Source organism: Euprymna scolopes, chromosome 23, assembly GCF_053919585.1.
Source record: "Euprymna scolopes isolate OS-2025 chromosome 23, ASM5391958v1, whole genome shotgun sequence".
Classification (NCBI taxonomy): domain Eukaryota; kingdom Metazoa; phylum Mollusca; class Cephalopoda; order Sepiida; family Sepiolidae; genus Euprymna; species Euprymna scolopes.
The window spans coordinates 45,885,874-45,913,204 of record NC_136504.1 but is presented as its reverse complement, the minus strand read 5'-3'; the positions used below and the strand labels follow the sequence as shown (position 1 = coordinate 45,913,204).

Below are 27,331 nucleotides of genomic sequence, written 5' to 3'. Positions count from 1 at the left end.
CTAAATAGAATGCTAAACTTTATTTCTAGAACTCTTATTTTAATCAAAATTCATTACAAGATTTTTATTCTAGAAAAAAGTTTAATGAAACATAACTGAAATTCAAAGAATTTTGCTGAAGTTGTGTTTATGTTTATAAATACAAATCCAATATATTTGAATTTTTAAATGAGAGGCTGAGTACATATGCCCACCCATCCTTTTTTTTTTTTTTTTAAAGATAAAAATTTGGAGAATATTAATTGATATTTAAGATCTATTGTTAAAATTACACTAAAAAATCCAAAATATCTTGATTTTCACAATTAGATTCACTCCCATATTTTTTTAACCAAGTTAAATATAGTCCACATCTGGACCCTTTACGCCTAGCAGCTGTGTTCTAAAATTCATAATGATCAGTTAAGTCCATACAAATATATTAACATACCCATCATCAAAGAGATTAGGCCAAGCAAACAGTTGTATCCCTAAGTAAAAACCAATATATTGTACAGCAAACCAAGTTTTTTTTTTTTTTTTTTTTTTTTGATATTCATGAAATTGAAAAATGAAAGCAAAAAGGTAGACATACTCGTTCTGTCACTTGTTCTTCCCAAAACTTCTGCATTTGAACTCTTTCCTCCTCAAACTGCAATTCTAACAAAGGAATTTCCTCCAGTCGTTTTGCTCTGGCAAAATAATCCACCTGGGAAAGGAAAAAAAAGCAGTTAAGAATGATTTCTGAAATGAATGTTATTTTTTAGTAATTTTTTTTTGGAGGGGGGGGGGTTCTATTTCACAAGTTTTAAAAAGAAAATCTATACATTACTATCACTATATCCTATTTTTTTTTATTAAAAAAAAAAAAAAAGAAAAAAGAAAGGACTTTATAGTTGAAAAAAAATTAAGGTACATTTCAAAATGAATTGTTCCACAATTGAATACAATTCTATCATTGATGTTAGTTTTATTTATTGTATAAGCAATACCCATTGCAAGATTAATTTGCATATCGATTTTAAAAAAGTACATTTTATTCATTATCCATTTTGTTAATACTTTCTTTTAATTCAATTTTTTTAAAATTTTAATTGATAGTGTTCTTTTCCATTTGAAAAAAATTACAAACGATTTCCGGCATATATTTTCTTTGCGTCATAGGCATATTCATCATACATACTTTAATTTTGTTTTGTTTTCTTAATAAAATAGGTTGGTTGGTTGTTTTACGGCATATCAACCCTTTTCGGGTTATTTAATGCCGAATCCAAAGATTTAAGAAAAAAATTTTTTAATAGAATATATTTGTTGTTCTCAAATCAGTTTCTATTTAACCCATAGTTAAACAGGTACTACCACTCCGGGTCCGAGTGGACCTGGGAGCAATGGTAATTAAAGGTTGGCTCCACACTCCCTAAAGCCCGCAAGCTGGGGCCTCACCACTGTATATAGTTTAAGGTCATATCCAGGACCTAATATAATAGGAATTCTGGACAAGCAAGAAAAATTCTTTAAATGAATATGTTACAGTTTACGGATTTTTCAGACAAAATCAAAGTGGAACAACTCACAGGTTGTATAGTATTACTTACCTTCTTTTCTTGTGCTTTAAGTCTTTCCATCAATTCCTTCTTTTCCTTTTCTAATTGTTCAACTTGTCTGGCCATGATTTCATCTACATCCAAATCAGCAAAATCCTAAGTACAAATATATATAAAAAAGTTACCAAGAAATATATATGCACACACACATTTTTTAGAATCTTTTATATTAAACAAGGATACATCAGACAATATAAATAATTTATTTGGACGATTGAGTAGTAAAAATGTTACAGTATCATTTCAGCATAAAAGAAAAGGGTAACAAGGTGGATTCCCTTTATCGAGCTAAAAGACTACTCACACCTGAGAGTATTCTGTACCGTTACAAGGCCATCATTCACCAATGCATGGAGTATTTTTGCCATATCTGGGCTGGTGTATCTACCACTAGTCTCTCCCCCTTAGATAAAGTCTAAAAAGAGTTGTCAATCTAATCAGTCCCACTTTATCAACTAAGCTCCAGCCCCTGTCCCATCACCGTGCCTGTCTTACAAATATTTTAATGGAATGTGTTCTGATGAACTTGTTTCACTTGTACCCACTTAACGTACATATCTCCGACAAACCCGCTTAGCAATAAGATCTCGTCCCTTCACTGTTGATCTCCCTAAATGCCAGAAGGCTTTCTATTCTAATAGTTTTTTCCCCCCCAAACAGCTAGACTTTGGAATTCCCTTCTAGTTGCCTGCACTGATATGTAGAAGTTTAAATGTAACATAAACAAATATCTTGTTAATCTTTCATAGACATGGGCCCCAAATAGTAGCCCCTTACGTCCAAGTGGTGATATGCTTTGTAAGGGGTGAACAGGAGTAAAAAAAAAAAAATGATCAATAAATGAAATATTGGGAATTTTGCTAATTAGTGGAAAATACATCCAGTCTCAAAGATGTAATTCCTTGTAGTAACCATATGCAAACCAGAGGATTTTATATACAATTCAGCTTAAAGATCACAGGTGTTTACTAAAAAGGTATGATCAAAACACATGTAAAAGCAACTGGACTCATGAAAAAGAATTTAAGAAAACTATTTGGCAAAATATGCATGAACCAAGTTCAAGAGATACAAACAATTGCACTTAAAAAAAAAAAAAAAAAAAAAAAAAAAAAAAGGACAGTTGCAATGTATGTGAATGTCTGAAATCTGGTAGGATGCCCCATCCCCAGCTAAATATGAAAAACAAAATTACTTGTTAAGGCTATCTTCAGGCTGTATGATTTTTTACAAGGTGGTTTTAACCATCCCACATGCAGTGTCTGATATTCCTCAACTTTGGTGATCTAATTGAAAACTGCTTCTAATTTTTGAGACAACTAATGATTTGGATTATTTGGAATACTGTTCTCGTCTTAGATCAAATTCTCACAATGTTTTAGTCGATGTAACCTCTGATCATCTCCAGGTCATCTTATCTAAATCAGGAATCTGTTTGAAATTTCGAATGGAACCTTTTAATCTACGAGGGTAGTATGCTCTCATTCTATAGACCATGAGAACTGGTGTGTTAATATGATTAAATATATATTTATATATATAACTTATGATTGCTTTGAAGTATAATTATCTCCTACTAAATGGTCATAGGGTGCTTCATAGTTATAAGACCTCTTGGTATTTCAACTGGTGGTAATGGATTATTCTTTTACTAACCTCTTCAAATCTTTTTTTGGTCATTCCTGTCCACATACGATTGTATTGATACCTACACAATAAATTTTAAAGGCAATTAATTGGATTTTTTTTTTTTTTTTTTTGCTCAAGCTGGATGTATCTCTGGCAGCATGCGAAGTAGTCAATGGGAGAATCGAAATGAATTTTCGAACCTGCAAGGCCACATTCACAAAGAAAAAAAACAATTGAAAGCCACCTTGTGTGTATGACAAGAAATCATTTCTTTCCACCCTCCCGCACCATACCCATGGCATTGAATTGTTGAGTTTCAAGGAAAACTCATAGGAGGGGTAAGGAAAGAGCAAAATAAAAAAAAAACAGAAAAAGAAACGTAAAGTGAGAGGAGAGGAAGAAAGAAACTAAATGAGACCAAACAGCGATAAAAAAAAAAAAATGAGGTAAAGTTCTAGTAATTTGGCAGTCATTATAGCAATTCCTCGTAAAAAAAAAAACAAAAAACAAACTAATATGGGAGGCTCTGGTAATTTAAGCAAAATTCGGCTGTTTCTGTGTTACACACACACATTATAAAAATGAATAAAAATTATGACAACTTTAATAATTTCTATACCTCTTCATCAATATTCTGCAGAAATTTAGCGCCCATTTCAGATTTGCGCAATTGCTCTATCCTCTCCTTGGCATGGCGCCTCTGAATTTCTTTATGTTCATCCTCTAATCTTTGCTTTTCCCTCTCTTTTGTTTCACGATCCAATCTGGCCATCTCAGCCTCATAAGCTTTGCGCTTTTGCTCCTCCTGCTGCTCATGTTCTTCACGTTCCTAAAAAACAGCATATAAAATAGGTTGTGTTAAAAAAAAAAAACAAAAAAAAAATTACAATTTTTTCATAATTGATAAAAATGAACATATACCGAAAATAAAATTTTTTTTAAATGCAAATTATAAAATACATTAAAATTTTTTTTTTTTTTTTTTTCATTATTCACAATGGCTAACCATTAAATAGAAATCAAAATCATTGTTGGATACCTGTCCCAAGATAGTAAAATTAATAAATTTTGCACAACTTTTATGGCCCCACATGACGATTAAAATCGAGATACCAAACCTCATGTCTAGAATCATTTTCTAATTCTGATTGTAGAACAAAAATCTAAAATTCTAAGGTGTCTTAACTGAAATTCAGGGAGTCTGGTTTAATTGGCATTTAATGATTATGGATCAAACTTAATACCAATCAAAAATATTCAATTTGTAAATGAGATTGTGCTCATATGATGTTCCCTAAAAATCTTCAAAATGTTCCAAACTAAAATTGAAGGAATATTTATTAATTGATGTCTAATATCTATTGTTGGAATTTCATTAAAATCAAATTTGAATTTTCAGAACAGGTTTCTACTACTTTACTCTTTGCATAAAACTAAATATAGCCTATATTACTCATCCTTCCACCTCACAGCTTTGTTCCAAAATTTATAATGATCAGTTTATTACTTAGGTGAAAATCCTTTACAAATATATAAACATTTGTAACTTTATATAAAGGGTAATTTGTAGACACATTGGCCTTGAAAAAAAGTCTGCCAAGATCTTAGAATGCATTCAACAATGGTTGGATGAATTGCCAAGCATCAGTTAATAGCAAATTTTTGAAGGTGTGAAATCTAATTTAACACATGCATTGAACCGTTATTCGCAATCAACTGATGGTTGGAGATGGAAATATTCAAAAAATGGTTTTCATCGTCCAGTACAAAAAAACTTTTTTTTAGGTAAAGCAAACTTTTAGAGAGCAATTATCTTTATAATTTATGTGGAGTAAGGATTTCTTTCAGTTTCTACATAAAACTCAGCAGCCTTTTTCTTTCAAGGCTCGTGTGTCTAAATAAAAGGTGGGAGGTGACAGTGGCCAAGTGGTTAACGACACATTGATAACCTGTAGGTTTCAAATTTGAATCTAATTTGTTCCACAAAATCATTTTCACTTAAAATGTTGGCAACCTTCATGTGACCCGCTCCCATAAGTACCCGATATCATTCTAGAAAAAAATTCTTACTAGAAAAGTATTGGTGGAACCAATGCCAACAACATCTTTAGACTCATACAATATGAAAATGAATTAAAAGATAACAAGCCGAGCACGAGTCCCACTCCACAAATGAAAAATTTACTTTCACCATGATTAATGTTTGTTCAAAATTAAAAAAATTCAAGACGTGGTTATGGAGAAAAGTGTGAACAAATGATTTAGGGGCAATTTTACCCTTATAATTTTTTTTTAGGAGGGTGGGAGGGAGGGAGGGGCCCAGAGTTAGCCCGGAAAATTAATCCCGGCAAATTTTTTTTAAAGATCCATGACGTAGTTATTGAGAAAAGTGCGAACAAACGAACGGGCAAACGGGAGTGAATTAAGAGATCCAATACCTCTTTCGTTGGAGAATCAAAAATATTTCACTTTTAGTGATTATTTAATATTTTATGATTTTTTTTGTTTTAAAACAAAAACTTACTCTTTGATCGTTGAGATGTTCCAACTGTTCTTTACGATCTTCAATGATCTGTCTGCGCTTGAGAATTTTGATGTGTTCCTTTTTCGCAGTCTGTCGGTAAGTATTAATCATCTGCTGGCGAAGATTCTCTTTGTCGCTCTGTCAGAAAAAGCAGATTCAACAATAAGATTCAAAAAGTCAGATAAAAATAAAAAAAAATAAAAGTAAACAAGATATATACACCCAAAGTTATTTTTTTTAATCATTTAATAAAATCTCAACATTTGGTTTTCTAATATTTTTAAATTAACTTTACAAAAGGTTTTCAAAGATGTGACCAAATTTCCGTTTAAACACACATATTAGTCTGAAGAAGACTTTAATTAAGAAAATAAAAAAAAAAATAAAAAAAAAAAACTTTAACCTATCGCAGACTTAGCACCTACATAATCCGACTTCTAAAAAGTTTATGATTACAAAAATGAATTCATTTATATAAGGAGAGGAGGGGAGGGGAGGAGAACAAAAATAAAGCCGGAACTAAAATTGTTAAATAGAAATAGACTTAGCACTTGCATAAGCCGATTTCGCAAAAGTGTTCAATTTTAAAACAAAATTTAACTATATAAGGACGAAAAGAGAAACCCTTAACTGAAATTTAGTATATAGAAAACAGGGCTTCTCAGCTGCTTACCATGTAGCTGTTTCGGAGATTTAAAAACAGAACAGCTGTTAAATACATAGCTCCCCAGTGGATAATACTAATTCCACAATAAGAAAATGTAGAATAATACGGTTACTATTGATACTAATATATATTAAAAAAAAAAAAACTTAATAAATAAGTTTAAGATTACAAGATCTATTCTGTGACATGTTAACTAGCATATAAATGCTATGAGAATAAAAATGCATAAAAGCTTAAGTACCTTAGGTACCAGAAAGGCAAATATATATATATATATATATATATATATATATATAAATAAGAATAGTAAATAAATTTCCAACAAATAAAGCGAATACCATGACCGGAAATCAAATTGTCAGTCTGATGTTTTACTTATTTGGAGTTTCTTATAAAACAGCTTAAAACTATCATAACTAATAAACCTTTCGCTGGATGTCATATTTATGATGTGCCTTTCGCTGGATGTCATATTTATGATGTACCTTTTGCTGGATGTCATATTTATGATGTGCCTTTTGCTGGATGTCATATTTATGATGTACCTTTTGCTGGATGTCATATTTATGATGTACCTTTTGCTGGATGTCATATTTATGATGTACCTTTTGCTGGATGTCATATTTATGATGTACCTTTTGCTGGATGTCATATTTATGATGTACCTTTTGCTGGATGTCATATTTATGATGTACCTTTTGCTGGATGTCATATTTATGATGTGCCTTTTGCTGGATGTCATATTTATGATGTACCTTTTGCTGGATGTCATATTTATGATGTGCCTTTTGCTGGATGTCATATTTATGATGTACCTTTTGCTGGATGTCATATTTATGATGTGCCTTTCGCTGGATGTCATATTTATGATGTGCCTTTCGCTGGATGTCATATTTATGATGTGCCTTTCGCTGGATGTCATATTTATGATGTACCTTTTGCTGGATGTCATATTTATGATGTACCTTTTGCTGGATGTCATATTTATGATGTACCTTTTGCTGGATGTCATATTTATGATGTACCTTTTGCTGGATGTCATATTTATGATGTACCTTTTGCTGGATGTCATATTTATGATGTACCTTTTGCTGGATGTCATATTTATGATGTACCTTTTGCTGGATGTCATATTTATGATGTACCTTTTGCTGGATGTCATATTTATGATGTACCTTTTGCTGGATGTCATTTATGATGTACCTTTTGCTGGATGTCATATTTATGATGTACCTTTTGCTGGATGTCATATTTATGATGTACCTTTTGCTGGATGTCATATTTATGATGTACCTTTTGCTGGATGTCATATTTATGATGTACCTTTTGCTGGATGTCATATTTATGATGTACCTTTTGCTGGATGTCATATTTATGATGTACATCAAGTCTCAAATAAAAAAAATAAATAAAATTGAATGGATAAACATTATCAATAATTTAATACATTTTACTTTGTATACAGATTTGCATATCAAGTTCTTTTGCATGTGTATAGTTTGTGAACAAACAACCTAATATAAATTCTATATAATCCATAGACCAGTTTGGTTTGATTTATTAAACTTTACTTTAGACCTATTTTCATAAATAGTAAAAGTTCCATTTTGATGTCATTAAATAATTTCTTTATACCGTCTCTCGCTCAAGCCATAATAAATGCGTGGTCAATATAGAGATCGAAAAGGATAATCTACCTTAGTGCCTCTTTACAGCCATATCTCCTTAATCGGATTGCATTGTCAACAATTTATTGGTAGTGTTAATGCAGCTTCTTAATTGCCATTTCTCAAGAATATGTGTATGGATCTTAACATCTGTGTATGGAACTTTAAATTTGTTGTTGGAGAGCTCTCATCAAAAGTTTTGGCTGCTGTGGAGACTAGTATTTCCCGGATTCTCATCTGATTTTCCAATCATAACCATGTGATTGCATAATTTACATGAAAGGGAAAATTATTACTATCGGCTCACCTAAGGTGATCATGATGCTCCGACAACAGTCTTTGTTATTAATAATAGGGATGTTTATTCTCATATTTTAGTAGATATTGAAAAAAAAAAATAAAAAAGAATTGAAACAATGTGTTGTCTAGTGTTGAATAAATTTTTCGCATTTATCTCCTTTGCGGGCCCTTTTTTCTAAGAGGTTTCTTTTTGACCAGAAAAGCTTCTGGTGGCTTTCCGCAATTGCTTTTAACCACTTTTCTTATGGCTCTATGGCATAATTTACCTCCATTTGACATCTAACATTTTTTTAATACTCACCAGTTAGAATTATTGCCTTTCTCTTTTACTATAGAATGCAATCATGCATTCTTTTTTGATATTTCTTCATCTAAATGAGATTTGTTTACCTTTTGCTTATATGTGAAACATCTACCTTTCGTAAATTGGCTGCAACTCAACAATTTGTATTTTTTCCTTTCAAAGAGTATTTTTTATACCCAAATGCTTTCTATTCTGTAAGAATAAGTCTACAACTCTTGAGTCTTAGTAAACTTGTTATCTCTTTACGGTCTTCATTTTGTAGCCATGCGTTTCTTTAGCAATGTTCTTATTCCTTTTCAGTTTTACCTTTGTCGATGACCAATAAATCTGTAAATTATGCCATGTCTAAGAGTCTTGCCAATAATAGTTTATGATGAAGTTTTGTGCACATTTCATTGAAATATACACATCTCCAAAACCAATGAAATATATTAGAGAATTTGATAAAAAAAACAAAAAAAAAAAAAAATTCTTACCTCATTTTCTTTTGGCTGAACTAAATTAACAGCTTTTGAGAGGACCTGAGTCATAATGGCTAGCTGATTACGAATACGTTCACTCGGCATACTTTGGATATAGGGCCCTTCAGGAATGTCTTCCTTTTGAGCAAGTATCAAATCTGTGCCAAAGGTCAAAGATTTTGGACAATGGTTGATCCTAACCTGAAATGAACAAGAAAATACAGTTGTTACAAAATGTACTTAAAGCATATAGCAAGTAAATCTCAAGTTATAAAAGATCATGAAGATTGATGGTATAGAGGGAATTCTTTTTGTTCCACAGGAGAATCAAGGAAAGAGTCAAACAGACATAATATGGATATGCAGTGTGAGTATTAAATACAAGTTTAGATCAGATGATTTCAGAAAGATTAAATTTGGACAGTATAGAGAGATGTGTGCACAACAGAAGACTGTTAGTATGGTCACATTGAAAGAATGGAATTTCTTCGCTTAGTAGATTTAGAACAGTTGAGGTAGCAAGTCACTTGACAATGAAAGGCCAAAGGCTACATGTGAAGTGATAAAGATGGACTTGAAAAAAATAAAGACCTGACCAAAGATAGTCCATTTCTAGAAGCTGTCCAAGCACAGCAGCATTAAACTGATAGGATCAATAAAAATTGAGGCATTACAGATTCCAGAATTACCAGTAGCATTTGAAAAAAAAGAAAAAAAAAATGCAGTGCTTGTTAATAAGATAGATTCAACAGATCAGATTTTTGGAAATACGGTTTTAAGCAAAAATAGTACTTGTCATATCAAAAATAGTAATATATCCAAAAATTACAAAAAAAATGAAAAAAAAAAAAAAATCACTACGGTCCAAAACAGTTATATCCACCATAAAAGTAGCAAAAAGGGAGATAAATATGTCCCCTGTATTTGCAATCTGCAAAGTGTTCACATCTAGGGAAAATGCAATTTTCACCCAATTTTGCGTAAAAATTTGTTACTATTAATAATTTTCTACTCAATAAATTTTCCTAATTTTTGGATACATTACTATTTTTGATATGACAAGTACTGTTGCCCCTCCCCCTTCGCCAATCTTTCACGAAACGCATCCGTCTGGCTGAAACTACTGTCATTAATTTTCCCTACTCTTTATCTGTGCCTAATTCCAAGTGTAGAGTCCATAAGCAGAGCTTTCTTAGAAGTGCACGACTGTGGAACTCTTCAGTTTGCCTGTTTCCCACCCGACTACAACTTGAATGTCTTCAAGTCCAACATAAACAAATTCCTGACACACCGCCCCCTTAAAACACTTCATCAAATCTCCAATACCAACGATTACTATCCTATTGATTACTGTACCTGCAATAACCCTTATCCCCGAATGGCTTCCGAGCCTTGATAAAAAAAAACAAAAAAAAAACGCCTGCTTATCAAAGATAAGGAGGATATAAGCAGTGAAATCTGAAAATTGGTTTTAATTAGATTTCTTCCTTTCTGTCTAGTGTTATTGGTTGTAGGAAGAAGACTGAAATGTGTTAAATCCCAAGACACCTTCATGATATTAGTAAGCAAAGCTGAAAATTATTTTGCAGATGAAATATGCAATTCAATAAAATGAATCACTTTTTTTTTTTTTTTAGAACATTGACCAAAATTTGGCAAACAAGCTTGATAAAAAATTGTTTTATTTACTTTTTATTTTGAAAGTTATTTTGGACAACCAAATAGGGGAACAAACTGACTATTTTAATTACAAGTTCCAGTGCATAGTTTTTAAATCATTGGAATTGTTCGTTTGCCAGCATATCATTTAAAGTTCATTCAATTCTAATATGCAATATAAATTGTATGAAATTTCTAAGAAAGTTTCCCTTTTACATATCTGAGAGAAGGGTGGGGGACAATATTAAGTGCTTATCCAATATTCTCCCTATATATATATATATAAAAAAAAAAAAAAAGATCTTTATGATGTATGTACCCATGATGGAAAAAAATGTCTTTCAAAACTGCATTAAAATTCATCAGGTAGTTTATAAAGAAAATCATTTTTAAATTAACTTGAGTTTTTTAATGCCCTCCTCCCCATGTTAAGAATGGCTTTCTAAAATCTAGTAAGTTTGAATTATTTAAACTTTTCGCTTGTCCCTTCACCTTATTTTAAAGATAGTGGCACAATATTATTGCTGTTTAGCCACAAAATTTGATTTCATTTAATAAAACTAGTTGATCAATTTGTGATTTTTTTCCATCACAGGTATGTACATAGATTTATTTTTTAGTGGGAGGGCTAATATTGGATGAATTCTGGACAAGCACCTAATATTAGTGTACTACAATTGATCTGTGAACATTTGAACTCTATAGAAGAGATTCCATGGTCTATGATAGTACCCATGAGGCCAATGCCACACACTTAAAATCATTGGAAGAGAAAACAACTTACTTGTAAATCTAATTGTTTTGAAGCAGATACAATAATTCTCTCCAGATGGAAAGGGGAGGCAAACGGCAACAGTGCAGCAAGACGCTTGAATTCAATCGTTTGATAAACTTGAGAGACCTGAAACGCAAACATAAATTTATCTAAATGCAAAAGTTTTTTTTTTTCATTCATCTTTCCTATATTACCATTTAAACAGGATACTATTGTTTAAATTAATACAAAATAGCATTTTGAAATTTTATACACAGATGAACTATGCAAAAACAATGTCTAATTAGCAGGATTTTTTTTAAAATAGTTCATAATTCATATCTGAAGTAAGACTGTATTATTTTTATATATTATTTTAATTGGAATTCATTATTGAGATGAGTATATTAATTTTTATTTATTGCGGACTATTATTCTCATCTTTATTAGTTGTTTCACAACGTTTCGGTCAACTATTCCTCTGGCCTTCGTCAGGTGGTAACTGCGATGGATAGGAACTTCGAATCTCCTAACTGCATTCTCAGCAATCACTGTAATCCGTAGTTGTCTCACTACGTTTTGGCCAAATAAGCCTCTGGCCGGCTTTGGGTAGGATTGAAACCGCTATCTTCAGACAATCATCACCTGGAACTGTAGAAATTCAATGTCTATCAACTGCGCCACGGACCCCGAAAGGCGATCAAGGTTGGATTTTTTTATCTTATAAATCCACATTTATTTATTATCTGATCTTCCATGGTCGGGTCCGTACCGAATGGTATATATATTATTTTAATTGAAATTCACCTGACGAAGGCCAGAGGAATAGTTGGCCGCAACGTCGTGAAACTAATAAAGATGAGAATAATAGTCTGCAATAAATAAAAATTGTATTATTTTGTCGAGACAAATCAATCTAAATGCGCAAGCTTTTTTTTTTCCATTCGATATTCCTATATTACCATTCAAAACCAAATCTATGTAATATTAAGACAAATTGCATTGCTCAGTTTAAGTCATTCCGTTAATCCATGACTATGTTCTAGAATATGTACAGAAAATTACTGAAAACCCGGGAGCGTTTGTTATTTGATTATTAAGTCTAATATAATATATAGGAAATATGGTGAAAAGTATGCTATTTAAATCATGTAGTGTTCATGAGTTTTGTGAGAGGACTTAATGGTAAGAGAGTGAAAGTGTTTCCTTTGTAGGATTAAATATCAGTAAATCTAGTCAGATTAAATGTAATAATTTGTGAACATGGACAAAATGTATACATCTTTTTTTAAGAAACACACTATATGTTGTAAGTAGTAAAAATGTGTTTAAGTGTTCAGTTATTTTCCTGATGTTTCACAAGGGAAACAAAATAAAATAAAAAATTCTCTCATTAATATAATAGATACACTATAACTATACATTACTTATGAATTTTTCTGCGTAAGAAATTGACACATACCTGTTTCAAAACTCTGGTGATGATAATATCTTGCAAGGAATTTACATACTGTTTTAAGTCAGTTTGGTTGTTGATGTATTCAATAGGAGGACTTATTCTGTGTGCTAATTTTAATGGATGGAACTCAACTTCCATCCACCGATAAAGGTTTTGCAGCTCCGGAAATACATACTGAATCACATTGTATTTGACCTGCAGAAAAAATAAAAAAAACATTAAACAATTAAAAGAATTGAAAAAGTTACCTTATTTAAAATTCGGAAGAATCCAGTTGAAATCATTTGACTAAAACAAGAAAACCTCAGAAATTACAGTATTTCTAATGTTTGGTATATGTTTTAAAACTATATACTGTATATAGTTGTCATAAAAACTTGAGGGAGTTGTCTTATGAAGCATTATTATAACTTATCACTATCTGTTGCACAAATCTTATTTGAAATTTTTCTTTTAAATAATCATTCGTTCCCATATTTCACATTTTGTATTTAATTCTATAGTTTACTTAAGATACCTTTGTCAACCAACATGTGTACTGCTTTGAGACATTTTACAAAAAGGAGGGGCTCAAAGATCAGACCAACAGTCGTCAAAATTTTCCAGTATGATTTGTGCAATCTTTATTTTGGCAACCAATAGAGAAACATAACATTGTTTAAACTGAAAAGCTACAAAATTCCTGGAAAAAAGTTTTCATGTTCATAAAAAAAAAAAAAAAAAAAAATATAAATTATTTTTGACATTCTTATTGTTTACCCCGGAGATAGACTCTTTCTGCTACCTCTGAGACATAGTGAACACGAGTGACGAATGTGTACTCAATAAAACCATAAGGATGAAGATGTCTAAAAACTATAGAATAGAATTTTAATTAAAAAACAAATCAATTTTATTGTATTTTCCGAATTGCCATTGGCACACTTACACAAAACAGGGAAACAAGTCAGGCTATCATTTCGCCACATAATCAATGGCAAAAAAAAAAAACTTTAATCAAACTTCTACTTGATACTTTTTAATTTTTTTTGGTGTAGATACCTATTTTTTGCCTGTTAAATTATTTGGAACTGCGATTTTCACTCATTTTTTTTTTTTTTTGGGAAAAGCACCCGCAAAAGGTTTACATACCAAGTCTTTGATTAGTTGCGCTCTTGTTGGTGGATTATTCAACATCAACAGAGTGGCAAGGCGTCTCTGTTTCTCAATGGTGCTATCGTCCATATCAAGCATCTGACCAATAGCATTTCTGGCAGGAGGAATAGGTATAGCAAGCGTAGCGCACAAAACTCGAGAAGCCATTCTAAAAATAAAAAATTTGAAAGATGGTTGTTATTTTGTCTATCACAAGAAAAAAAAAAAAAAAAAAAATTATCAAACAAACACCTATAAAATAATCCCCCCCATTTCATTGACCAGAATAGCTTATCAAACAAAGGTTACATAAAAACCTATCTTTAAAAAATATTTCATATACGCCCACCAAATATTTTATGCTAATAAAAATAAGTTTGATCTGCTTATGTTTTTACAAGTTAACCTTCTAAGGCCATTTAATGCTAAAACGATGTGATTGAAAATAATATTCTATTTTTCACTTACGGGCCAGGATATCAGGGGTTCAATCCAGAGTAGAATTGTGTGTATGCGCGGAAAGGCCCACCAAATTACTGTCAATTTTTGGTCTACGAACTTGAAACTTGATATATAGAGAATTCAGATCCGTGAAGTATGTTTGATTTAATTTTTAGTCGAAAGATCAGCTAAGGGTCTAAATTGAAAAATTGGAACTTGGCAGGTGCAAGTCAAACTATTGCTTATCCCTTATGCATGCACAAATATACATTTATATGTTTAATAACATTTTTCAAGTTTTGTTGTGTTGGTCACCCAGATTGTTGCGAATACTGCTGAAGGCCTAAATGTTTTGGTTTTGATTCTATCTTATTGCACTCCAGTCATTTTTCTTTTTAAACTTTTGAAATCACTACTATATATTGGGGTACAATATATTAATAAGGAATTGGCCCTATAACAAATACAAAATCTGCATAAATTAAAATATATATAAGCATATTTTACAACCAGGAAATGTTAAGCGGTGAATTAATTTTCCATAAAGAAACTTAAGTATGGGTATTCTATTTTAACTGAAATTGACAAAAGCTGTTTATTATGGAATTAAAAAAATAATGAATGCAAATTTTTAATAATGTCTTTAAAAGTCAGATTAAAAAATCTAGCAATTTTGTTCACTTTCAAATAAAACAGTAATGTAGTTAATATAAAATATACCAGATTGTACCTGAAAGTAATAAGATTAATTTCTAAAGGATTCATTAGACTATGCAGAAAATAAAGTTGAGGAAATAGTTCAATTAACTTATTTTTCTTTTAAGATGATTATTTAATATCTGTAGACTGGATTAAAATGTTTTTTTTTAAATATATTGTAGAAGTACAAAGTATATTAGTCTATTATAACAATAACAAATGAAAGTTGGCTCCTCTGACTAAATTGTTAGTAGTGAAAATTTGGTAAATTGGATTTGTTTACATTGGACTTGAAGACGACCATATTGCAGTCAGCTACAAAGCAGGCAAACAGAACGGAATTCCACAGGCGGGCAGTTCTAAGAAAAAAGCTTTGTTCATAGAATCCATGTTTAGGTACAGATAAAGAGTGGGGGAAGTTATTGATGATGGTTTCAGCTAGAGGAGTGTTTTTCATGGAAGTTTGGTGAGGGGGGGTGCAGAGATTGGAGCTCAAACAAGATTATGGTTATTAGTAATAGTAGTATATTAATGTTCACCATCTTCAGGGGTTGAAGCCTTGGAGTATTTAATATTTAGAGTAATTAAATAGTGGCATATTGACCCCCACCTCAAAGATGCTTAATGTCAAATTTATATCAATGCTGCCATTCAGTTTTGTAGCTTACAAGTGACCAACAGCAAGACAAAATATGTTCATTTATCTTAGCCTATAATAAAAACCAATGTGTATTTAATCCTTATCTGCAAGTAGCCTTTGGACTTCAATAGTACAAACAAACAAAAAAATTGTATATAAATATGTTCGTAGATCCCTTCACAAAAATTGGTGAGTACTGTTAAAAGGGTAATAAAATGCAAGAGTTGTATGCTCAGTCTTAAATCCAAAGTAGCTGAGCAACGCCTAGGTTCCCACCAGTTTTGGCAAACAGGGTCCTGAACAGAAATGTGTGCTCTATCCCAACAATCAATGGACCTGAGGTAACCTCGTCAGCATTAGACAAAGCCAAACTCTTTGCAGGTAATTCTACCCTATGCAATCAAAGTTATCAACCCCACATATTTCCTCCTGTAACAGAAAACACGCTATGCGACATACACATATCTGTGCATGATGCTGCCAAGCTAATCAAGAACCTTGATTCCAGTAAAGCAACTGGCCCTGATAGCATTTCAATTATAGTGTTGAAAAAGCTTCAACCAGAACTAACCCCAAAGCTGTTTAAGAATTGTTTTAAGGAGAATTGCTTCCCAACACCCTGAAAAAACTCATCAGTATGCCCTGTATTTAAGAATTCAAGTGATCAGTCATCTCCCTCTCAGTACAGACCAATAAATCTCTCGTGTGTTATAAGTTGCTGGAATTCGTATTAAATAAAGTAGTCAACCACTTCAGCAGAAATAACCTTCTTAGCGACATGCAATATGGTTTCCGTTCTGCTAAATCTACAGCAGATGTGCTAACGGTTATATCTCAGAGGATTAGCAAATCTCTCAAAGGCTTTCTTTCTAGGGCAGTTGCTCTTGACATATCAAAGGCCTTTGATAAGGCAAGGCATAAAGGCCTACTTTAGAAGATTTCAAGCTACAGTATAGCTGGAAATCATAGGATTAGTGAATCTCGACAAAGGTTTCCTTTGTAAGGCAGTTGCATAAAGGCTTACTTCACAAGATTTCAAGCTATGGTATAACTAGAAATCAATTATTAAATCATTCCTCTCTGATAGGTTCATAAGAGTAGTGGTTGATGGGCAGAAATCGATAGCTCACAGTATTAATGCTGGAGTTCCTCAGGGGTCGATTCTTTTTTATTTTATTTTATTTTTTTTTATTACATTTTCACCCCAAACAAGGCAAATTGCCACTTTGGTGTAGGGGGCTACTGTCAGGGGCAACAACTACTGGGGTACTATGTAGGGATTTGGGCAGCAAGGTGTCGGTTCACGTTACACTTGAACTTCTGCACGTCAGTACTGTTGGGGAAGCAGGGACCTGGAATGGAATTCCAGAGTCTAGCGGTTCTGGGGAAGAAACTATTGGAGTAAAAAGATCTTTTACATCTAGGGATCTCTACAGTGTGGGGGTGGGATTTAGCAGCCTGTCGGGTTTGTCGAGGGTGCTCACGTCGTGGGGGCACAAGTGATTGCAGTTCGTCAGAGCATTCACCACTAAAATACTTGTAGAAAAGGCAGAGGGATGCAACATTTCGTCGATGGGACAGAGGCTGAAGCTTAGATGCCAGTTCAGGGCCTATCAGGTTTGCGACTCTCTTTTGAACCTTGTCAAGGAGCGAGAGACTAGTAGCAGATGCACCAGCCCAGATGTGGCAGCAATACTCCATACATGGGCGAATGGTGGCCTTATAGAGGTACAGGATACTTTCGGGTGTTAGTAGTTTTCTAGCATGGTAGAGAGAGCCCACCTTTCTTGCAGCGGCCCTGGCAATGCCTTCAATGTAATTGTTCCAACTCATGTTTTCTGTGAACGTTAGGCCAAGGAGTTTGAAAGATGGACTCTCAGATAAAGAGTCGTTGGCCATTGCTATGGATGGTAGAGAGGGTTTCTTGTAATTATTGAATAAAACTAGTTTAGTCTTGGCAGCATTGAACGCGACCAACCACTTGTCCCCATTCCACTACAGATTGGAGGTCTTCCTCTAGTGTTTCTGCCATTTCTTTAGAAATGTGTTCATTCGTCTTCCTGTCGTGCCTGCCATAGAGTGTAGTGTCATCAGCATATATACCCATCTCAGAGGCAATGTCGTCGGGGAGGTCATTTATGAATATCAGGAACAATAGAGGTCCAAGGATAGAACCCTGGGGCACCCCCGCATTTATATCATATTGTTTAGATGTACGACCGTCGAGGACAACCTGGTCCATCTTGGTCCAACACTCTTCTTGATCTGCATCAATGACCTTCCAAAACACATAGATCATTCGTAGACATTTATGCTGACGACACTACCATCTATGGCAACACATCAAAGGTAATAAATGACCAAGTTCTGATTCTCTCTCCTCTGATCTTGAGCACGTAGTACAATGGAGAAAGAAGTAGCTGGTTACTTTTAATGTATCTAAAACTTATCTTTACATCATCAACACTCTGATCCCCATCTAGCATCAATTGAAATAAATGGCTCTTGTCTTGGAGAGGCTCTGTTTCAACAAGCTTCTGGGCTTGATTTTCACTCCTGATCTGAAATGAAACATTTACATCAAATCTGTTGCCAAGGTCGCTGGAAAAATGGTGGGATCCTTCTACCACTCCAGTAGATATCTCCCACCTGATTCAATTCTCTATCTATATAAGAGCCAAGTACGTCCAATGATTGAGTACTGCTGCCATATCTGGGCAGGAGCTGCTAGAAGCCGCTTATCCTGCCTTGACAGAGTTTAAAACAGATTTCGTAACTCAGTGGGGGATGCCCTCTTCTCTTCCTTGCAAACTCTTTCCCACAGAAGAGACGTTGCGAGCCTATCTATGCTTTATCATTATTTCCATGGCAAGTGCTCGTCAGAGCTCCAATCTATCCCCCCCAACAAACTTTCACAAAAAACACCCGTCTAGCTGAAACTACAGTCAATAATTTTCCTCACTCTTCATCTGTGCCTAAACTGAAACGTAGATTCCATGAACAAAGCTTCTTTCTCAGAACTGCACGCCTGTGGAACTCTCTTCCGCTTGTTTTTTCAGCTGATTTCAATTTGGTTGTTTTTAAGTCCAACGTAAACAAATTCTTAATGAACCGTCCCATTAATCAAATTTACCAAATTTCTACTACTAACGATTACTAATAAATTATTCGATTGACTACTGTACACTTAATAACCGTTATCCTCGAGTGGCCCCCGGGCCTTGATAAGTGGTGACCCCCTTTGTAAAAAGGAAAAACATGCGTCCTTTTCTAACCCCCCCTCCCCAAACCATTTTAAAGTGATGAGAGAAAGTGAGAAATCAAATAGCAAATTCGACAATTATTTTAGATTTACTGAAACACATTTAGATTTTTTTTTTTTTTTAAATAAAAGTCATCACTTGGCCTGAAGGCCACTCAAGGGTAAGGATTAATGAATTTAAGGTGATAGTGTTATAATTGTTAATAGTGTAGATTGGGTAGGATTTAGAATATTTAAGGGGACAGCTCAAGAACTTGTTTACATTAAATCCTCCACTATAATGAAATGTCAACGGAGTCTTTTTTTTTTTTTTAGGTAATCAGAAAATGTATATATGAAAAATTAAACTGATTTAATTCTATGATTTTATACATTTTAGTAATATATCTATATAAATATACATTTTAGTAATATATCTATATAAATATACATTTTAGTAATATATCTATATAAATATACATTTTAGTAATATATCTATATAAATGGTAAGTAAAAACAACCAGCAAAGGATTTTTTTGTCACTTGACTGAGGGCGTCTAAAAGTATAGATTGCTTACTTCTGCAATTCATCCTGGGACAAATTCTTCTTTTGTTCTCTTGACAAATGGAACAAGCGGTGGAGGGTACAGGCATGGAACAAGTGATTTCCAGATTTCCAAAAAACTAGACCCAACTTCTGATAATAGTTGGCCATCAGTGAAGGCTTGGGAGGCTTCTTTGATAAACTGATGAGGCCGTAGATATCCTCAACTGCCTTGAAGGCTTCCTGCCACAATTCCATTGTAATGGCACTGTCCAATTGAGACAAGCGAGTTTCCAAATGCATCGCCTGCGATTCAGGATTATTCAAGTTTATGGCTGTTTGTTGATGCTGTTGCTTGTTAATTTGTATTAAATGCGTCCGCAGCTAAAAAACAATAAAATCAAACACGTTGAGAAAAAATTTTTTAAAAAAAGCTCACAAACACATAATATATATATATATACACATACAAAAAAAAGTTGAAGTGACTGAACTTAAAAAATTCAAGAGTTATTTCAGTTGAGATTAATTCATACATATTCTTAAAGGGTACCCGATCACTTTGTATTCATTTAAGAGAAAAATACATTAAGTGATCAGGAAATACTTCAACACTGCAGTTAAAAATTCAATAATTAATAGGTTATATCAATCTGAACTTCCATATATTAATTGGGTAGATTTCAAAATATTCTAATTTCACATGTGAAATAAATGTGAGACAATGTTACTTTATATGAAAAACTCATTCCTGAAAAACACTTATGCGTAAGATTTCAAATGTATGATTTTCTTCATTAGAATATCAAAATTCATCAATTACAATCTCTGGTAATATTACATGGATATACTTGGAATAGTTAAAGAACTGTCAAGAGAGAAAAATTGAATAGATTTTTTTTTTTATAAATGGATTTTCTTAAGATAGATTAAGACAGGATTTCAAACGAAAATAAGTTATTCCACTTTGTAAACAAATTGTTTATATTCATTTTTCATCCAATAAAAAAATCAGAAAAAAAGAAAAAAAAGATTGTATTTAAGATATTTTATGATTGAATTATGAATAAAATCATATTTGGACTAAGCTTATTGTTTAAGTCTGTTGATTTGACATAATATAGAATTTAATTTGTCTCCTTCCCTTTGTTACCGCGTCGTGGCCTAAGGGTTGAATACCAAACCAGTATTAGACATAACACTAAACCATGGAAGTTCTAAATTCAAGTTTAGCCCTTCTTTGGACTATACAAAACCAGTAACATGAAGGCATGTATTGTGCGACTTGAGCCGCCACCACAAAACATGCAAACCATGATAAATGATAGATTATGGGATGAAACAACTGCAAAATTGAAATTCTCTCAATTATTGATTATAATCAAGTAAGCTTGATTAAACCTGAAACATTGAGCAGAAGTATTTTTAAAACACACACAATCTTTTTAACTGAAGTATGAATAAATATTCGAATCAATGTATGTGATGGATAACTTTGACATTTGACGTTAATATAATATACAAAATGCAAAGAAAAAAAATTGTAAGAAAATAAGAAATTGAAATACTTACATTGTCACATAGTTTCCTAAATTCTGTCTTTCTGTTGTATTTGATACAAAACTGGAACGCTAGCAAAATAAAGTCATTTTTACATTAAAGCTTATGTAATCTTTAATGTTCAAGTCAACTTCAGTATACAGTAGATCCCAAGGATACGTTTTTTTTCAGGTTACAATGTGGATTACAATGTTTTTCCGGACCCTGGTTATGGTATTTGCCCCGCCTCAGTTATTAGATTATATACATGTGTATTATATACTGTACTGTATTTTGTTACTAATTTTTAATATGTACTGTATAAAATTTTGCTTGGCCTCCGCCATAAAGAGATTTCACGTCACGACCCTAGCCCCCAAACGGATTAATGCTGTATCCTGGGGTTCTACTGTATTATGTTGTTGAAATTTTTAAATATTTTCAATACAAACAGCATCATTTATACGATACAGCCAAGCATATATACAATTGGCTGCAGCATTGGCGACCCCCCCCTCCCAATATACAAATTTAAATGCATAAAATGAGGTAACAAAAAGTTAATTTTTTAATCACAAATTTAATTTGGGTAAAGTTACAATAATTGGTATTCGGCTAAAATTTAAAGATGTTTCAACTCACAATCCAGAAATCATATCCAACAGCACCTCACTTTCATACAGACTTCCTTTGTCATTGTTGAAAGGGGAAAAAAAAAAAAAAAAAATTGATCATTCTGGAAACTTTACATCAACCTCTTCTTCCTCTGTATTCCTACATTGCTTGTTACAGAAGTCAACAAAGTCTTCACCACTATCCCAGAATGCACAAACTACTTTTCCACCATGCTATCACATTGTTTGGACCCTTTCTCCTACACTTACTACCTACTCTACTACTGACTCCCTGTCCATATTACTAGCAAAGTTTCCTTCCAATAAATACCCATTTGCTCCGTCCCAACTGACTACACATTCATTTTAAAGTCCAATGTTAAATTCTTGTTGAGATGTCCTCCTAAATAAATACTGTCTAATTTCAACAATTGTTTATAAATCTTTAGTGTTTTCTCACTATCCACCAGACAAACTCATTAATCCTTATCCTTAAGTGCCTTTTGTGTCTTAATGAATTGTGGCCCATTAGTACATAAAAATCAAACCATTTCATGTTGAAACACTCCTCACCTCCTCACCACATACACTGTATCGATTTCTTACTTTCACAACAGCACCCAAAGTATAAACATCGACAGTTAATCAATTGTTTAGCCCAAGCTAAGGAGGAAATATTGAATTGAATTATATTAATCTTAGTTCTAAATTATTTTTAATTTTATCCCTCTTTTCTATATTTGTTACATATTTGGACATAAATCTAAAAAATTACTATTTTTATTTGCATTCTAGCCAAAGGTAGCTGTCAAATGTTTTTCATTAGACCCCCCCCCCCCTAACTTTCAACGTGTTTTTTTTTTTAAATTTCCCCTCACTTCTGAGAGGCTTTAGCCATCAGTGATTTGATTGGTTCTGCCTAAATTTGAAATAGCATCCGCGCGTCAATCTGTCTCGCTCACGTTGGAAATAGCATCCGCGCGTCAATCTGTCTCGCTCACGTTGGAAATAGCATCCGCGCGTCAATCTGTCTCGCTCACGTTGGAAATAGCATCCGCGCGTCAATCTGTCTCGCTCACGTTGGAAATAGCATCCGCGCGTCAATCTGTCTCGCTCACGTTGGAAATAGCATCCGCGCGTCAATCTGTCTCGCTCACGTTGGAAATAGCATCCGCGCGTCAATCTGTCTCGCTCACGTTGGAAATAGCATCCGCGCGTCAATCTGTCTCGCTCACGTTGGAAATAGCATCCGCGCGTCAATCTGTCTCGCTCACGTTGGAAATAGCATCCGCGCGTCAATCTGTCTCGCTCACGTTGGAAATAGCATCCGCGCGTCAATCTGTCTCGCTCACGTTGGAAATAGCATCCGCGCGTCAATCTGTCTCGCTCACGTTGGAAATAGCATCCGCGCGTCAATCTGTCTCGCTCACGTTGGAAATAGCATCCGCGCGTCAATCTGTCTCGCTCACGTTGGAAATAGCATCCGCGCGTCAATCTGTCTCGCTCACGTTGGAAATAGCATCCGCGCGTCAATCTGTCTCGCTCACGTTGGAAATAGCATCCGCGCGTCAATCTGTCTCGCTCACGTTGGAAATAGCATCCGCGCGTCAATCTGTCTCGCTCACGTTGGAAATAGCATCCGCGCGTCAATCTGTCTCGCTCACGTTGGAAATAGCATCCGCGCGTCAATCTGTCTCGCTCACGTTGGAAATAGCATCCGCGCGTCAATCTGTCTCGCTCACGTTGGAAATAGCATCCGCGCGTCAATCTGTCTCGCTCACGTTGGAAATAGCATCCGCGCGTCAATCTGTCTCGCTCACGTTGGAAATAGCATCCGCGCGTCAATCTGTCTCGCTCACGTTGGAAATAGCATCCGCGCGTCAATCTGTCTCGCTCACGTTGGAAATAGCATCCAAGTATACCTGCCCTACAAAAGATCTAAATGAATAGCTTATGGCTAAACATGCTAATGAAGTAATTTAAAATTTTTTAAAAACAATTGTTTTTTTTAGATAACACCTTATTTGCCTGAAGATTATACAAAAATATACCAACCTTGTTGTGCAATGTTATGATAAAGTCTCTCCACTCTGCTATTGTTTCGCAGCAAATCTAAACATTGCCTGTATGACTCCCATAGAAATTTCACCCATGGTGTCAGGATGGCACGATCTGTTCGATCTTGAGTGTCTTCACCACTGACAGCCTTCATCAACAAGCTGGAAATATTGAAAGCATTTGTTAAGTAAAACCAAGATTTATAGAATGTCAATCTTTATTATTCATAAATAACTTTTTTTCTCAAGTAAAATATGTTGGAGAAAAGGGTACAAGTAATAAAAATATCAAAACTATTAGGAACGTTCATAGTCGCAAAACTTTGCAGATATAAGAGATTTAAAATTTTTTTAAATGTATATATTAGAAATAGGGAGAAAATATGTTTAAACTTTTTGATTTCATCATTTTGTCATGGCTGGGGATGGAGCATCCTACCAGATGCCAGACGTGCATCCATTATCTCACAGTCCAACTGAGATAAGTAAAAGCCAAAAGCAATAACATCAATGCTTGATGCGTTTATGTCAAGCCGATATCTTCAGATCGGCCTGATCCAGTAGCATCAGATATGGCTGATGAAACAAACTTTGCCCCTGTAGATTAAATAAAGTGTTCAGTTCAAAATTAAAGACAGGTTCCGAAATTCCACCTAAGATTCCCATGTTTGAAAACACTTGAAGTCAGAAGTTACATTATACAAAAGATTATGAATGTATATATATATATATATATATATATATATATATATATATATATATATATAAAAAAGCCAATAGTTCAGGTAATACAAATTTATCAATTTCCATTTCAAAAATTCCAAAACAGATTCTATTCAAAAGACAATTTACCTTTCTGGAGTGTCCGGATTGTCTAAATCATCTACATCAACAACAGCCTGATGAGACTGTTCGCGGGCATCCTCCGTCGCCTTCTCAGCCAATTTCAGGTAATTTTCTACCACATCCACAAGTGAATTGATGTTCACCTATAACATTCAAAGATATTCAAATATATTTTCTGCATAACAAATAAAGAATGCTATAATATAAATTCTGAAATTTAAATATTGCATATTCATTAACACATCAAGTCCCAGAGGTGATAATTTTTTTTTTTATATCAAGTTGAAACTTGTGTAATTACTAAAAATGGGTTAGAATACAGAAATTGAAAGTCATTTGATTTAGAAAGAAATATTGATTCCCTTATAAACAGGATACTGGGTACACAAGATATTTTAGAAATCAGCAAATTATATAAGTATTTGCTTTTTCATGAAAGCAATATGTGACACAAGGTCATTTTTAATGGGGAGGAGAATACCGGCTCCCCAAAAAGGGGCATTCTGGTAGTAGGCACAAATAAAATTGCTTTAGTACATAAAGATTTCCTTCTCCATTGCCTTAGGAAAAATGAACTGGAGTCTAGCATAAGAACAGATACTAAACTCTGATCCTGGTCTTTGCCAAAGATGAAATTTACACATTTTAAAGAGGAAAGCAGTTCAGAGTTACATTGCACTTTTGGCAATAATTTAGTGGTTTACTCAAAGTTCATACATCATTGAACAAATAGAATTTTAGCAAATTTCACAAAAAATTTTTTAAGAGTGTTCCAACTGTCAGAGAAATTGATGCATATAAATTTTTTTTTTTTTTTTTGATTTGGTGTCCTATTTATAGGACAGTGGGACCTAATGGTTTAACTCGATTATGCTGTCATCCACTTCATTCTAAGCTTTAATGTTAAAACAACTGGAGGTTGAGATCTAAAGAAAATTCATTACGTTACAAGTCAGAATCAGTAGGAAAAAAAAAAAAAAAAAAAAAAGCTGTACCCGACCTGCAGCTCAGTACTCATAACGAATATGGAGAGTTATTTATTTATTTTTTTTTTTTTTTTACAGTTTTGGCAAATGTGGTGAAGATGCATCTTTCTTTTTACCAACCAACAAAGGGTAATCAAGTCATCAGAAGCATCAGCATCCTGCTAAAGTCCAACTCTTCATCACCATGGTAAGGGCGGTGGCAACATGGTAACATCAGAGCTACCTGGTTTAAAGGAGTCAGTATCAGGATTCACTGTTCACTTTCGTTTAAATTTCATTTTGTTCTAGCTGGGGATAGGGCATTCTACTGGATGTTATACCCACTATCTCACATTCCAATCAAGATCTATTTAAGATTCTGTCTCTAAGTATAACTAGCAGGTTGCCCAGCATTGCCCGGTCGTAAAATACAAATATATTTTAATTAATACCAAAACTGAGACATGTGCATGCGAGTATTGTTTTTTCTAAACAGTTTGCTTTTTGTAAGCACAAAAAAGAAAAAATACTCTAGTGGAAATCGAAACCAAAACTAAAAGACAGTGAGCCATGGTATGATAACCATTAGGCCAGCTTGCCACGCTCTTTACAAAGTGTTTTCCAACCTACTTATTCTTAACGTAAAGTTGTCATGTTTCATGGCTGTGCATGTGCATTCTTGGAAGCTGACAAACAGAAAAATCCAATTATTCCCATGTGCCACGTTTTCAATTTTGACCCTTAGCTGCCCCTTTTCCAGATAAAAACGCATCAAGTTTTCCACATGTCTAAATGCCCTATATACAAAATTTCAAGTCAGATCAAAAATTTGTTGAGTATATAGGTTGAGAAGTATCCTCTCACACACGAATAAAGAAACCATATTTGTCTTAGCCTTTTGCATTTTAATTCAAGCTATTTGAAAGTGACTGAACTTGCGAATGTAATGTTTAACTTGAATTGAAGGTCAAGTAGCATTTTGTTTTATATTGAGTAGTAATAAGGCAAAGAGCCACTCGAGGATAAGGATTAATGAGAGGAAATGATTCAGTCAAAAGATGAACAGTCAATGGTATGAACTACCATTGCTTTTTTTTCCTCATTGCTCTAGCTGGGTATGGGGCATCCTATCAGATACCAGACATTAACCCACTATTTCATACATTCCAACAGCTATTTTTCAGATTCTAACCATTTTTTTAAGTGAAATTGTTTACAACTCTCTTGCACTTGGCTTACCTGGTATATTTGCCAAGTAGTTAGGAGTCCAGTTGTTCCTATGATTACTGGAATGGAGATCTTAAGATTCCAGTTTCTTTTCATGTCGTACATAAGACCTTGGTATTTTATCTTTTTCCCCTCTCTTCAACCCAGCATCATCGAGGACACTAACTTTTAAAGTTGCTTCGTTCTCGTCCCATATCACTATGTCTGCTTCTGCACATGGCAATCAAAAATGTTAGGCAGGGATCTGAAAATTAAGAGTGTGGAAATGTTGCTTCTGCATCATTTTAGGCCAAACTTTCACCAACTCCTCATACAACTGCTGAGCCTGGCTCCTCTTGGTGTCAGGGATAAAACTTACAATTTCGCTGGTTGATTGG

The 27,331-nt window shown here is 33.7% G+C and overlaps 1 protein-coding gene across 1 annotated transcript in view; it reads right to left on the bottom strand.

The window, feature by feature from the left end:
- LOC145245866 (eukaryotic translation initiation factor 3 subunit A-like) overlaps nt 1-27,331 on the bottom strand; it is a 56,545-nt gene that overhangs the window by 10,955 nt on the left and 18,259 nt on the right. The window contains exons 3-14 of the mRNA XM_080107574.1: nt 24,769-24,905; nt 23,915-24,078; nt 21,279-21,337; nt 19,741-20,090; nt 14,139-14,310; nt 13,011-13,202; nt 11,579-11,695; nt 9,151-9,336; nt 5,737-5,874; nt 3,832-4,041; nt 1,575-1,679; nt 575-688 (exon numbers count right to left, since the gene is read on the bottom strand). Of these exons, the coding sequence (XP_079963700.1) occupies nt 575-688; nt 1,575-1,679; nt 3,832-4,041; nt 5,737-5,874; nt 9,151-9,336; nt 11,579-11,695; nt 13,011-13,202; nt 14,139-14,310; nt 19,741-20,090; nt 21,279-21,337; nt 23,915-24,078; nt 24,769-24,905 (1,944 nt within the window). The remainder of the gene's footprint in view (nt 1-574; nt 689-1,574; nt 1,680-3,831; nt 4,042-5,736; nt 5,875-9,150; nt 9,337-11,578; nt 11,696-13,010; nt 13,203-14,138; nt 14,311-19,740; nt 20,091-21,278; nt 21,338-23,914; nt 24,079-24,768; nt 24,906-27,331) is intronic.